The 15,627-nt window shown below is 37.3% G+C and overlaps 1 protein-coding gene across 1 annotated transcript in view; it reads right to left on the bottom strand.

The window, feature by feature from the left end:
- The window catches only part of AK9 (adenylate kinase 9), a 40,469-nt gene that overhangs the window by 22,954 nt on the left and 1,888 nt on the right, over positions 1–15,627 (bottom strand). Inside the window, 13 exon segments of the mRNA XM_054393029.1 lie at positions 2,743–2,844; positions 8,414–8,478; positions 8,894–8,996; positions 9,153–9,309; positions 10,243–10,466; positions 11,298–11,451; positions 11,883–12,063; positions 12,143–12,282; positions 12,730–12,831; positions 13,298–13,372; positions 13,649–13,774; positions 14,499–14,678; positions 14,779–14,891. Coding sequence (XP_054249004.1) covers positions 2,743–2,844; positions 8,414–8,478; positions 8,894–8,996; positions 9,153–9,309; positions 10,243–10,466; positions 11,298–11,451; positions 11,883–12,063; positions 12,143–12,282; positions 12,730–12,831; positions 13,298–13,372; positions 13,649–13,774; positions 14,499–14,678; positions 14,779–14,891 — 1,722 coding nt within the window.

Here is a 15,627-nt window from a genome sequence, read left to right as displayed (position 1 = left end):
GTGATGTGTTCCAAAGGAGACAGAAATGTAGCCAAGTAAAACCTGCTTACATTTGGGCAACTCTAATGCATTATGTAATGATAATTTTATTAGGAACACAGATTTTAAGCCAGCCAAGGATACACTAATAGCTAGGCTGCACTAACTGCTTTTTGCATGTGTTATCCCTGGCACTGTAGAAATCACATGTGCTGCCTTGTGACCCAAAGCAATAAAGTATGGGAGATGGTAATGTGTACTGTTTGGATCATTTTTTATAGTCCTGTCCTTCAAAAACCTCTCAGTTCTGACTAGGTCATGAAACTTTGGAAATATATAGGCAGAATAATGGATTTAAATGAATAATTGATATAATCTGAGACAGAATATTGAACAAATCCACTCAATAGAGTGCTTTCCCACAATTTATTTTACACCTCTCCTGACAGGCCTTACCAAATTAGCAAATCACAGAATGTTAGGGGTTGGAAGGGTCCTCCAGAGATCAAGTCCAATCCCCCTGCCAAAGCAGGATCACCTAGGGCAGGAACACATTCAGGTGGGTTTTGAAAGTGTCCAGAGAAGGAGACTCCACAATCTCTCTGGGCAGCCTGTTCCAGGGCTCTACCACCCTCACATAAAGAAGTGACTCCTCATGTTGAGGTGGAAACTTTTACCCATTGTTTAATGTCCTATCACTGTGCACGACTTGAAAAGAGCCTGGCACCTTCATCTTGACACCCACCCCTCAGGTATTTTATAGACACTGATAAGATCCCCTCTCAGCCTTCTCCAGACTTAGCAGCCCCAGATTTCTCAGTCTTTCCTCATAATACAGATGTTCAAGTACTGCAATCCTCCTTGTAGCTCTGTCAGACTCTCTCCAGCAGATCCCTGTCTCTTGGATTGGGAAGCCTAGAACTGGACACAGTATTCCAAATGATGGACCAGAATGTGTTCCAGCTTTGATTCTCTACTCTAGGCATATAACTCCACTAGATTACTTCTATCTGAGAGTTCTCCTGCTTCAGGAAATGTATCCAGCAGCAGTTTTTTACAGATTTTAAACAGCTCACACAAACCTAAGCGAACTGGAGAAACTTACCCCCGGAAAAGGGGAAAAATAACAAAGAAAAAAGGATTACATTCCTATGGAAAAGGGACAGCCCCAAAATTGGACAACCTAAACATTGTTTGGTTTGGGTTCAGGTATTTGAACCTTATTATGACAAAAAAGTTGCCTCCATGTCAGTTCCAGACTGGGTCTCAGGGATCAAAAATACTGAAACTTTTTTAAAGTGAGATTTGTCTTTACCTTTGCCATCAGATATAAGTTATAATGATTCTGCTTGCAGAGAAGACTTATAGTGAGAAGACATTCTTGAAGAAAAAAGAAATATAGTCAAGAAAAACATTTGAAAAGACAGGAAATGGTTTAAAAATAATCTCAAAATGCAAACAGGTTTCCTTCAGAGGAGGTGGTGGCCTATCTAACAGTGCTGCTCGTTACTTCTTTTCCTTATCACAGAGCTGACAATCCTCACCAGCCCTAGATCTGGAGTTTTCACAGGGAATGCCTCTGTGGCAGTCTCTCATATCCTTTTGCTGTGTCTTTGCTTTTGCATAGTTACCATAGAGACAAACAATCCTCAAAGGCTTTCTGCCCCCATGTTCTCCAATTGAGTTGCTGGGGAAGGAAAGGCTTGAATGTCTCTTTTCTGGTGTTCTGCTAGTATTAGATATTACTTGTTCTGCCCTCAGTCCATTTTCAGCAACTGGAAGGATGAAAAAAGCCTTCTTTCCTCCACGCTCTAAGCCCTTCCAAGGCTAGGACAGAGAAACCAAAAGCCAGCATGCCTTCTTCATTAGAGTTTAGCTATCAAAATAAACAGAAGGACAAAAAACATAGAGGAACAGTGACAGTGCCATTCCTTGGAACTGACATCTCTTTCATTACACAGAGATTTTCATTTGTCTTTTTGAAATAGACCTTGTAGGTTTGGTTTTGTTTGTTTTTTTTTTTTAATATAGACTTTTAATTACTTATAAACATATGCTGCCAACTAATTTTCAGCATATTACAGTGAAATTTATTTTGACAAACATACATCTGCACAGATTTATGGTGCTTAGGGAGGAAAAAGCAGTTTGGTTTACAGATTAAGGTGACTCTAATGCATAAAAAAATGTATATATTTAACAACTTGCTGTTTAAAATAGTTTATGTTGGATTTATTTCTCTTTTAGACTTTAACAGGTTCTAAAAATTCTAGTAGATAAAAGCTAAACTATATCATTTTTAAAAAGAAGGCTGTCCCATTAAGGATGAGCTGCCTTCAAAGAGAGAAGAAATCATAGGATTTCAGGTATTATATTCATTAGCTCATGATTCTTTGGAGCTCCATATGCTGCAGAATTTTACCTTATACTAAAAAGAAGAAAACATCACTCCATGTGAATTCTAGCAAGCCATCAGCAGGACAATGGATGATGAAGGAAAACACAGGACATGTGTTGATCATTTTCATTCAAATTTAAGATTGCTTTTGAAAGTGCACAAACCTGGGGCTTTATTTCTAACAGGAAATAACAACATGGTTTTAATTGCATTTAGAAGTGCAGAGGTAACTTGAACCTGGCTTTAAAGAAAAAAAAAAGGTAAGGGATGATATTTACGTTCAATTTTCAAATCTTGCAGAAAAGGAAGGCACACAATGCTTGGTAGTAGAAATTAAAAGAGATTTTATGTGCTGCAAGGCCCACCTGTAGGTTTGGATTCTTCTTCATAACCTGCTGAGTCACTGGGCTCTTTCTGAGGTGTTTGGTCACTTTCAGGTGGAAGTTGCTTGCCATTGTCCTCAACTTCTGTTGGCACAAGTACAATCATTAGTAATTTTAACAACCATCTTGAGGGATGATGGAGGCAATATAGAAATACAACTATTTTTGGATCACTCTACAAAACTTACACTTGATCACCTGAAAAAAAAAAAAGGAGTGAGTTAGTTTCTCTAGTACTCAAAACATAACACGCTGGCCAAAACATCTTCAGCTACCTGATCAGTGAGGAATAAAGTGAGGAGTACTTTATGGAGTTCACTGTCTATACATATGAGTACCTTTCATTCATTATAATCTGTGTGTTCTGTGCTCAAACTATGCTCAAAAAAAGACCTTGCAAAAGAGCACATTTGATGTTCTACAGAACAGCTCCTACTGGGTGAAGCACTTCAGCCTGGAAGCAGGGTGTGTCTGCCTGAAGGCTGGTGTAATTTTTCCAGCTGTATCCATTTGTCAATAAAGAATATTACTTTTTCCTACAAGCCCTGCCTTCCTTATGTCTTTAGATCACTGCTAGAATAATAAACCACCACTAGTACATCTCAGGTTACAATTACCCCAAACTCATTCCTGTTAAACAAGATTGTAATTCAAAAAGAAAAGACTCCAAGGGGACCTTACAGTTGCCTTCCAATACCTGAAGGGATCCTACAGGAAGGCTGCAGAGGGACTTTTCCTAAGGGTGTCTAGTGACAAGGGAAATGGTTTGAAGCTGAGGGAGAGCAGGGTTAGACTGGATCTTAGGAAGTTCTTCAGTACAAGGGTGGTGAGACTCTGGAACAGGTTACCCAAGGAGGATGTGGATGACTCCCCCATGGGGGTGTTCAAGGCCAGGTTGGATGGGGCCTTAAGCAGCCATGCCAAGTTGAGAGGCATCCCTGCCCATGGCAGGGAGGTTGGAGTAGATGATCTCTGAGGTCCCTTCCAGCCTAAGCCATTCTAGGATTCTATGAAAATCTGAAATTACAGTGTTTGGTTTCATGTACACTATTTTTTTTTTAATTTTGCCAAGAAACCACAAACATCTTGCAAACCAGACTGGAAACATTGACATTGATTTATGCAGAATCAGGAAATTCTATGATGTAAACAAACACCTTATGTGGTTAGCAGACAAAACCCCACAACTTTTAGCATGTGTCAAACTGAGAAAATGCTTCACTTACTCTAGTTCTTTATTTGCTTTTGATACATACAGGAATGCAGTCAAGTAAAATGAACTGTGATGCTCTCTAATAAATAAATCAAGAGGCAGATGACATGCAGGAAAATAAGTGCAAAATGGATGACACTTTAAGGTTGTCAACATGCAGATTCTTCAGATGCCTCAGAAGAAATAGCTGTGGCAAGAAGCTAAGCATATCTAATTTTTGCACTGGCTAAACACTTAGGAGATTTCACTTACAAGACTGGTGCTAGATAGTGCCAAAGAAGACAGATGGACAGACATTGAATTAAATTAAGACAATGTCATTTTTCTAATAGATGTGCAGAAAGTCATAAGAGCTTTGAGAAAACCTGAAAACTCTAATCATAGGCTTTTGTTACTTTTTTTCCTGCAAAGGAATTCTTAGTTGTACTAAACCAATATACCTTAGCCTTTATTTTGCTGAATGAGAGACTAAGAGGATTTAAGAACTGAAGCTATTTGGGCTCTAATTGAGAAAGTCACTCATTACCTTCCTGTTATGAAAGCTGAAGTTTCTCTGCCTAAAATGCTGTGATTACAAGTGTTAAAATGTAATTATCATACCTGGCTTATGAAGAAATGCAGAAAGAGGCTTTGAAGATCATGCAGTTTTGCTCAAAGACTGAACAAACTGTGAAGTTAGTGCAACTTGCTTTGAAGTTTATGATACAAGTAATTTGTTATCTTTTGTCCTTGTTCAAACTCTCCCACTGAAAGGCCTCCAGTTAGAGGTAGAAAAAAAAAAATCAGAATGCAATCCAGCCAAGAAAAGCAAAACAAATATACTTAGAGGCTGTAGGACTGAGCACACATCCAACTCCTTGGTAAATGTTATAATTAAAATTGATTCCAAAAAGCTTTTCTCTTCAAAGACTAAGGAGGAAATGTCCTAATATGGATAGGTTTAATCATCATATTTGTTGGTTTTAAAAATCACTGATTTTAACACAATGATGAAAATAAAAAAAGACAAACAAAAATAAAAGCTAAAGAGATCGGTATTGATTCAATCCTCCACCATCTGCAATATGTGAAGGTGGAGGGGAATCAATATTAAAGAGTTTATAGCAAATATTGATATTAACAGCTGTGAAGGACAGGCAACAGCTTCAGTTACCAGCCCCAGCTACCCATTTGTTTCTTGCAAGAGCTTCTGGCCAAATAGCAAGAGTAGCAGGGGAAACATCAGTGAAAATCAGGTTGTGCTAATATCCCACCCTGAGCTACTAAGACACAGGCATGTATGTGTGTGCTCCTGTTGAGTTTGGTAAAGGAAGGAGGTAATCTCTGGCAGAAAAGCAAGGCTGACAAACGACAGAAAAAGAAATACTAAAAACACTACTGTTTGCATCAGTGCATAAGATCAATTGTAAGGGTATTTTATTGCTGAAAAATGACAGGAAATATGCCAGGTTTTAGTTTAGGAAGATTGGAATGAACCCAGAGATCTACCTGAAGCTGTGTAACTTTACAATGCCTGAAATACATTCTCATGAAGTCATATAGCTGTCTCCTAGAACAAATAAATCCATACTCATGCAAAGCTACTAAGAAAAAAAATGCTTAAACACAGTAAGAAAGACCTGAAAATAATTTAAGCTCAGAATAATTGTGTCAAGGGACATGAAGAAAAGATGTGGGCCTATAATTTTCAGCTAGATACTACAGGCAAGAGTTACCACAGAAATTTTGTACACCTTTGATAGACGTTTTCAGCATTGAACTCAGCTCTGCAACTCACTTAAATACATTTGTTAAGTTTACCCCAAGTCTTCATCTCCATTTACTTTCATTTTTACTAAGCCATCTATAAATACCTTGCTCATTACTGGAACCATTTTTTCAACACAGTGTTCTAAATTTGAATATGTTCAGTCCTGAAGCAATCCCACTTACTTCTGTGTCCCACTGAGGTTACAAAAAATTGCAATTATTAAAAAATATAGACTAGGAACATCTATATAGAACATACCATTCCAGTTGGAAGGGACCCACAACAATCATCTAGTCCAACTGCCTGAGCAATTCAGAGCTGTGCTAAGGGCATTATCTAAATGCTTCTTAAACCAACACCCTTGGGGCATCAACTATCTCCCTAGGAAGCTTGTTCCAGGGTTTGACCATCCTCCTGGTAAAGAAAAGCTTTCTGATGTCCAGTCTAAACCTCCTCTGGTGCAGCTTCAAACCATGCCCATTTGATACATGAGACATAAAAAGAGCATGAGAGGGGCTCTGAGTTTTCATTTTGATACTGTAACTAACTGTTATATACTTCCCCCACACACACTCCCCAAACTGTGAACATATCATTCATTTGTATTTTTGTAAAGACATGTCACATGGGTGAAAAGCTGCAGTCAATGTGCTGATGGCACTACATGTGAAATAAAGCAGATGCCAGGCTAAGAGCAGCATGAGTGAAGTGTTTTGGTGAGTCACTATTTGATTATTGGTATCAAATGTAGGCGTAGGAAAACATGAACTTCTCTGAAGGAGGACTTACACGTGTCAAGAGCACGAGTGTTTATATGACATGATTACTTCTATCATTAATAACTGTTGTTTGGATGTACTCAGATCAAAATGAGTTAGATATTCAAAATGAAGACAAACTGTTGTTTGAGACAGAGATGGAGTAACTATGTAGAACTCTTCATATTTAATACTTGAGAACTCATTCACTTTGGAGGAGAGCTGCATGTTTCATTAGAAACTATAAAAGGTTATAAAGTAGCATTTGTTTAGAAATTTATGTGTAATTCAGCCAGCTCTTGCACAAGAGTATTTTTTTCAGAGTAGGTGAAATATTACCTAATTAAAAATTAGACATAACAGAGCCAGTATGTTCTGTTTGAAAGGAAGACCTTAAAAAGCAGTCTAGGCCCCCTCACTGCTGAGAGAAAAGAAATGGGAATTAATGTGCTTCAATTTTTAATTCCAGCTCCAGGCCCTAGATGATAATTTAGTGTAGAAAACTTGAGATCCCACAGCAGAGGAAGAAAAAGCTCTGAAGTCCCCAGCCTGTTTCTTAATGTAGAGGCAGACACTCATGCATGGTACTGCATCTTGATGAAGACCCAAATCAGGCAGCAACATTCTTCTAAGGAAGTAGGCAGGGATTAAAGAAGGCAAAAAGGAAAGTGCAACCCTGCAAATTTTCTGTCTGTTGAGGTTCAAAAATACCAAAACTAACTGGACTTAATTCTAAAGCAACTGACAGAGCAGTCTGAGGTGTAGAAATCCAACCTACTAGAAACAAAGTACAGCATAACTTTGATAGCAAAGTAGGATCTTTGCAGTTCTGTCAAACAGAAATAAATAAAAAAGTCTTTACCAAAAAAGTTTTATTATTATAGGGAAAAATCTCATGCAATACACATAATTCCATTATTTTTTATGTTGCTTAGGGACATGGTTTAGCCGCAGACTTGGTAGTGTTTGGTGAATGGTTAGACTCAATGATCTTAAGGGTCTTTTCCAGCCTAAATGATTCTTTGATTCTATAAGCAAGAAGGAGGGGAAGAACCATGACAGGTGGAACCCAAATAATCTAATCAGAACAAACACAGCCTTGACTTGACTCCCCTCAGGGTCATTAGAAGAGGATGATGAAGGCATTGTCTGTGTGTGAGATCTACTGAGCTCTCCCTCTCCGAGGGATTACTGCCTGCAGGGTATGAGATTCATTTGGGGATGCCAGGAAAAGTAGTTTGGGGTTGTGAGACTTATAACATTATGAAGCACTTCTGAGAAGGACTAAAATCAAGGAGAAAGGATCAGAGTGAATTGGGGAGGAACAAAGCATGGAAAATAGAGTGAAAGGGAAAATGGGAATTAAAACTATTACTGCATGGGTCCTGGGGACATGGTGCTGCAGCAGCCTCACTAGTACTGAGCTACTGGATTCAGCAGTTCAATAATGTTTGTTGCTACCAGGTTGAGCAATTCTTAATGCATGTTAAGAGAGTCAATTCTGAAATAACTTCCATTCCTTTAACTGCTTCAGACAGCTTTGCAATTTTGTCATTAGCTATTGGCTAAGTTATAACAATGCTTTAACTTGTGAGGGGATACATACTTTTAATGTATAGGAAGTTTCATCCAAGTAATAATCCACTTAGAAAAGTTACTAGAGGAGATAGAGAGTCCTTTCCTTCCTTTATTGAAAACTGCAACTGTGCTGGGAGATTGAATACACTTCTCTCTTCTGTAACATCCATTAAGAATGACACATAGAAATGAGTGTCTGAATCAGTGAAGGAAGCAAAGCTATAAAGTCGTTTTTCCAGATGCTGAACGTAAAAAGGAAATCAAACCCATAAAATGCATGTAAAACCCCAAACAGCTAAATGATTTGGAACACATAATTAGAGAAAATAGAAGGCAAATGATAAATACTTTCACCTTTCTCCTCAGAAGCCTTTAGAAACTGATTTTCCTCTGATGTCTGTATTTCTTGCATTTCTTTCCTGTAAGTAAAAGATTATTCATCTCAAGTCTTATTTAAAACACTACTGAAACAAGTTGCAGGTATATTAAATGTAAAGTCCAGATGTGGAAATACACTGCTGGGAATCAAAATATAATTTGGCTTGTACAAAATAAAAATCAAGTGTTAATCTACAGTGTAATTGACTCTGCATCAAGAGGCTGGGCTAATGAAAGGCTCCTGAAAATGCATTTACCAAGAGAATCTACTGCCACCATAGTTACTGATCTAAATGAGATTAACACATATTGGATTATTTCCTACACATCACTAGTAAGCTTAGAGTACTGTTTTAGTACATTTCTGTTGATAAATGCACTGATATCTTTTACGCCAAGTAAGACTAGAACCTTCTTGTGTTCCTTTTATACATTCAGATACTTGGAATATTTTACCTTACTTCTTCCTTTTTTAATGCTTCATCTGTTAGCCTTTTCAAAATCTTAGCATTGATTTCATCCCTGTTTGCTGAGTATGTTCTGGCCAGAATACAGGCTCCTGCAGCACAATTACACAACAGTAGTTTATGTATCTGTATAAGACTAAACTTGTGTTAGGAAAATTATTTAATAGATGATACACAACTTTCTTAGAAGTGTGATTTAAGTAGAGCACTAACATAGAGAAAGAAAATAGGAAGTTGCATTTACTAACCATCTCTTTCTGTATCCTTCAGACAGACAACAGTGTCAGGTAAAAGTCCTTTTTCTAATAAAGCTGACCAGTGAGCTGCTGAGAGAGGGTAGTTATCAACTACCCATCCTCCTTTTTCTGGAGCACCAGGAAACCTATCTTTGTTCTTCTTCCTAAGCTGTTACAAAATGTCAGGTTGAGTAACAGAAAAAGACTAAAATAGTCTGAAAGCTGCTCAAAAACACTGCACCATACAAGTTCCTAAATGTTATGATTTTTCTCTAGTGTCATTTCAGGTGAATAAAGCTAATACATTTAGAACTTCATGTGTCTGAAATAAAAACATGTTAAACAGAAAGAGATTAATGTGCTGGTAATTTTTTTAAGGTTGCCCACAAAGAATTTAGATCTCAGTTTCAATAGTGAACAAATCTAAAACAATTCAAGATTCTTGGATAAAACTTCATATAAAATTCTTTTCAAAAGCTTGAAGCTGGTGTTTAATAGTGACTAAGAGTATTAAGAACAGGGCATGCATACAGTGATACTTCCCTCAGGTAATTCTCCCAGCTTTTCACAATCTGTAGCCCAGGAATTTTGCACAACAGAAATTTGTGTATGTTATGTATTAGTCCTCAATAGACCTGACATTCATAATCTTCCTCAGTCTCTCCTCGATCCTATATAAGCTTTTACACAATGTGATATCAACTAAACTGATCTTTCATAGATCTATAGAATTGGTTGGAAGGGACCTTAAAAGATCATCTAGTTCCAACCCCTCTGCCCCCTCCAACCTTCCACTAGACCAGGCTGCTCAAGGCCTTACCTGGCCTGTCCTTGAACATCTCCAGGAAGGGGGCATGCATGACCAACCTGGGCAACCTGCTGCAGTGTCTCACCACCCTTCACTGTCAAGAATTTCATCCTAATCTCCAGCCTAAATCTCCCCTCCTCCAGCTTCAATCCATTCCCTCTCAACCTATCTCTACAAGCCCTTGTAAAAAGTTCCTTTTCAAACAGAGAAATGAAGAACATCTCTCAATAATATAAAAACTATTAGAGGCTGAGGAAAAAGAAGTGTTTTCCTATATAATACTTCTAGCTTTACCTCTGCAATAGCCCTCTCCAGTACTTCAGCATATCTTTCAGGTGACAATGTAACCTCAGAGATTGATGCACCTCTTATGGCTTCCTCTACCATTGCTTGAACTTCTGGGTGATTGGCAGTTACAGTTTCCTCTACCATTGCTTGAACTTCTGGGTGCTCAGCAGTTACGGCTTCTTCTACCACCACTTGAGCTTCTGGGTGGTCAGCAGTTATCTCTGACATACCTAACAATGCAGATTCATAAAATTCTGAAATAATTATTTTCTCTGGTCAGGAGACCAACTAAATCCAGCCACTTCATAATTTCACTGCATTGATCATTTTAAGCAATGTTATACAATCACACTGAGGAAGAATCAAATCTTCTGATTGCAGTTCTAGAGGGTATTTCATAAAGATAAGTCAAATAGGATGAGTCCTTGCTTAGTTGAGTAAGAGCAAAATGGCCTGATTGTCCATTTGAACCATAACTAGAGATAAATGGAAAAGGCAATTCCAGTTCAATGGAAAATTTTCATTTCATAAGAAATCATCTTAAAAAAAAAAAAAACCAACTAAATTTCCTGCACAAATAAAATCCAAATGTTGTTTAAAAGAGCTTAAAAGAACACATTGTTTTCACCTTTCCAAAATATTTGCTGAATTCACGCCTGAGTCAGAATCTTGGAGTGCTACTCCAAAGTGGAAAATCTGTGGATTGTGGCTTCATATCAGCCTAGATGACAAGCTACTTTCATGACAAAAATATCCATTTTGCAGACATTTAACTTGTCAGAAGGTCATTCAGATGGAAAGTTTCCAGCTAGTTTCAGTCAGAACCAATTTCTTATTTCAAAAAGAATTCAGAAGATTTTCTTAAATACTTCTGGCCCTTTACTTCAGAGGATTTACTGAATTCTACTCAGCTGTCTCCTTCACTGCATGTTCTTTTAGTTCACATTTAATGCACAACCACCGTAACAACTTCTGCGACAATTTGTAAGTCAATGTGACAGCAATTGCTTCAGTTATATAATATAAAACAAATAACATTACTTTCAAAGACCATGGAACACCTTATTCACCTGATTCTATTGCCTGTTTTTCTAATTCCAACCTATTTTTCACCGCTGTTATAGCCTTTTCTACTGCTTCCCTTCGCACTTGCTCCATCTTTTCTTCTCTTAATTCTTCCATACAGGGTTGAATGAGTTCAGCCATATCAAGAACCTAGTGAAATGATTTGAAAAAAATCCAAATACCACAGAAGAGAAATACAGCATCTGATCCAACTTCTACACGAGGAAAATAATTTGGAAAAGCTCTTCAAACTGACATACAATTCAAGTGCGGAGGAGTTGTTTTGGGGGGGAAAAAAATGATTTGCACTTACACTTAATTATCTCAGATACAGGAGTAGAATGGTTCTTATTCTAAGACAGAAATTCTTATGCTAAGACAAATAGCTGACACAAATATTTGTCTTGAATAGAGGGTAGATAAATATTTATATATTTTTATATACATTAATTTCATTATTATATTTCCTCTGTAATCCATATGTTTGCAATGTGTATGCTAATATCACAACGGGAGTAAGAATATGCTTAACTGATTCAGAAGACATTCAGAACTGATACAGAAGACATTTATAAACCTACCTTCCCTTTATATTTGTCTGCAATGAGGTTACAAATAGTTGTTCTTCCAGAGAATGGAGGACCAAATACCAGTACTTTACAAGGAGGAAGTGGCATTGGGGGTAACAGGTAGGGCCGTGGATTCAACATGAAGGTTTTCAGTGCCTCTGGAGATGATAGGACATACATTTTACCTAGAAAACTTAAAAGAGAAGACAAGCTAAGAGATACAGACATCATATAAAATAGCAATAAAATAAAAAGCCTCAAATTCTGCTAACCTGACAGCCAAGTCTGGGTTTCCCATTACGATATCACCTTCCTTTAGAGCCACAGGGCATGCTTGCCCCCACCTGCTCCTGCGCCATCGATATCTAGGTGCTATCAGTTTGTAAGAAGACAGAACCCTGAAGAGTTCATCCTGTTTGTTAAAACAGCAATAACAGCATATGAAATTTGTGTCTGAAGCTACATATGCCTTGTGCTGAGCCTTTGTTTGAAATATTTTGTTGGAAAATAAGCAAACCTAAGAAGAAAACTGTTTGGTGACTCAATTTTACTTAATGCAAACAGTACTTGAAATAGTTCCTGTAGCCTTGGTTTATTATTTTCGGAAGTTAAAAATGCTAAAGACACACAAAATTTTGTTATAAACATCTAACTTCCTCCCCTCCCCCATACTCTTTTAAGTAGATTTCAGTCCCAGAATTGTCTTAAATTCACATTTCTGGAAAATGAAGGCTCAGAAAAATGCCCCTATTGCACAAACTGGTTGCTGTGAAACAAAGATGTTACAAGCTTAGAGCAGAAAATATATTTGATTTTTATAATTATTACAATCAATCTTATTTTAGAAAAGCACACTTACATTCTCCAATCCCTCTAGCTGACTTTCCTCTTCCTCACTTTGAAGTCTAGTTATAGGAGCTCCATTTTGAACACCCAGAGACTGAAGTCGAGCTACCACTGACTGAAGAGAAAATAACTCTTAGTACCAACCAAAACTGCTTTTATGACCCAAAAGGACCCCCAAAGTATTTTTTAAGTGGCAGCTTATTATTTATATAATGACTACATGTACATTAGCTTGGAGTCAAACTAGCTATTGAGCCTAGTTTTAACATATTTAGTATATACAGGCAGTGCAAACTGCTGAATCACAGCCTCTCTATCTCCTCATTATGCTGTGAATCCTAAGCCTTTCAAATGACTTTTACACACAACTGAAAATTTTGCCAGCACCTTAATGAAGGAAACAATCCACAGAACCAAGTAATTATGTTCTAGTGGAGGTTGACTAAGCTGTTGCATAGAATCATAGAATGGTTTGGGTTCAAAGGGACCTTAAAGATCATCTAGTTCCAACCCCTCTGCCACTAGGCCACATTGTTCAAGGCCCCATCCAACCTGGCATTGAATACCTCCAGCTTGCTTACCATAAAGAGATCATCTGGCTGTTGATTACCATCCAGTTCAATGAGATATTGACAGTCCTGTTCAGCCATCCAGTCCTGTTTAGGAACAATGACACACTCATCAAATGAGTATAGCTATCCACGTAATGCCATTGAAGCTCATTCTCTTGCTACACACATCAAAGGCTAGAATCAGATGACAATCTTTTTAATCATTAATTTCCATGTGAATTTCAGACCCTGGAGATATTTGTAGCATGCCTTGTACCCACTTCCATACAATAAAACTCAAAAAAAAAAACCCCAACAGTGCAAGATATTAAAAAAATAATCTTTTGTTATGCATAATCATATTATTTTGCTTTTTCTTACTTCTAAAGGACGAAGCATTATATCCTTATATGTTCCAATTCTTTCCTCTGCGTTTTCAAGAATATCTTCTGGCCTCTGCACTAATTGATGCAAAAATTCTGACGTTGGAAGTGGATCTTCTGCAGTCTGCAGAATGAATAGTTAAATATTTCAATGTACAAAAATAATGTACTTAACTCATTTTTGCCTTTACTCAAAGGTAAATAAAGTAGCTTTCCAGAGAACTGCAACAAGTATGAGTCCAGTGATTGCTGACCATGATCCTATCCTGGTGAAGTATAGTTTCTGCAAACTGAGAGGACTGTGCCTGGAGCTTCCATTGATAAGTCATTGGCCACCATTATAAACCAGAACAATTCAACCTGAATTCAAAATTAATACCTTCATGAAAAACAAAACAAAACAACAAAAAAACCCAAACCCCACCAAATCCAGAATACAAGCTAGTATCCTGAAAGTACTACTAAAACTTGCTGCAATAAACAGAACTCAGAACTCTTTTATTTGCTTAGACCAAGGAAGAGTCAATATAGAGTCACCATTCTCCTGATAACTTTGATATTTTAACTCTCCCTTTTAACTTATGGCAAGAAGCATTTCAGTGACTTCTTAGGTACAGACTGAACCCAGATTAAGCTACACAATAGCCTTGATCAGCACTCATTTAAACCAACCACTTAAGTATTATCCCACATCTCTCTAAAGTGGAGCAGAAACTGAATTAAGATTAAAATCAAGCAAAATCAATTCATAAAGTAGTAGGAAGATATTTTTGAATATCAGAATTTGTTCTGGTCTGTCTATAGTAGATTAAAATATTTTGCACTCTTTAGAAATTAGCAATATTTACCTGCTGTTCATCTTTTTCTTGCTCTTCATCATCTTCTTCACTCTCTTTTTCCTGCTGATCTTTCTCTTTCTTATGCTTGCCAATAACATCAGGATCCCACTGGTTCCTCTGGTATACCTGCCCAGAATCAGGGTGTTGCCTTTGTCCTGACATTCTTTGGCATAAATCATAATCTGAACACTGGAAGGAATAATTAAAAGGAAACCAGGTGTTTATTGTACTGCTATAATAATATTATATTTTTCCTGGAACTTCAGATTAGGGGGTAGGGTGACATTACCTTAATGTTAATCAGGAAGTCTGGTTTTAATTTTAGACTCTTTATTTTCTCTATTTGCTGGCAAACTGTCATGTATTCCTCTGAGAGAGAAGGAAATCCACTGAGAACATAACCTGCCAAATAAATTTTATTAAATATATATTTTAGGAAGGTTATGCCCAACACAGGCTATACAAATCCCCTTTAAACAATACATAGGTTTAGTGAAATAAATTTAAACCATACACGTGATATAACACCATCAAAAAATCATCCTCCTACATCTTACTTCAGATGAAACAGACAAAAAAGTGTTTTCAACTCCATGTAAGACTCTCAGTTTGTTAATTCAGTTAATACACATTAACAAACAGACCCCACCTGCCCAGCTCATTGTAGTGCCTAAAATGTAACAAGCTTTTATTCACCATTTTTGACACTAGACAAATGGTGCAAGCTCCAAACACTTAGAGTTTTATGTGGTAACATATAAGTGAATGTGCAGCATTAAAACATAGCAGCAGTCTTTGCATGAGGTATTAGGATAGAAGATTCCTCCTTCCTTGGAATGTAATGCAGAAAATGGCTTGGCTAGAAGAACCAAATCTATCAACTTTATAGTCATGTTTACAGGCTTAGGATCTTTGTGATACACTTTTTGGGCATTCATCACCAGACTGCCTTAAAGCAGGGAACTCAGAAGACACAGACATCTCCTCAGGCCTTTGTTAAAGTCCTGACATGTGGATAAGAGACTGATATTTCTTCTGCTACTTCTTCCCTCAACTTTTTGTTTCCCATCACCTCCTTTTTTCTTATTTCTTCCATATTTCTCTGGTTTTGACTACAGCTAACAGAGCATAGGACTGG

This window comes from Indicator indicator, chromosome 27 (assembly GCF_027791375.1).
Source record: "Indicator indicator isolate 239-I01 chromosome 27, UM_Iind_1.1, whole genome shotgun sequence".
NCBI classification, from domain to species: Eukaryota; Metazoa; Chordata; class Aves; order Piciformes; family Indicatoridae; genus Indicator; species Indicator indicator.
This window is presented reverse-complemented; position numbering and strand designations above follow the sequence as displayed.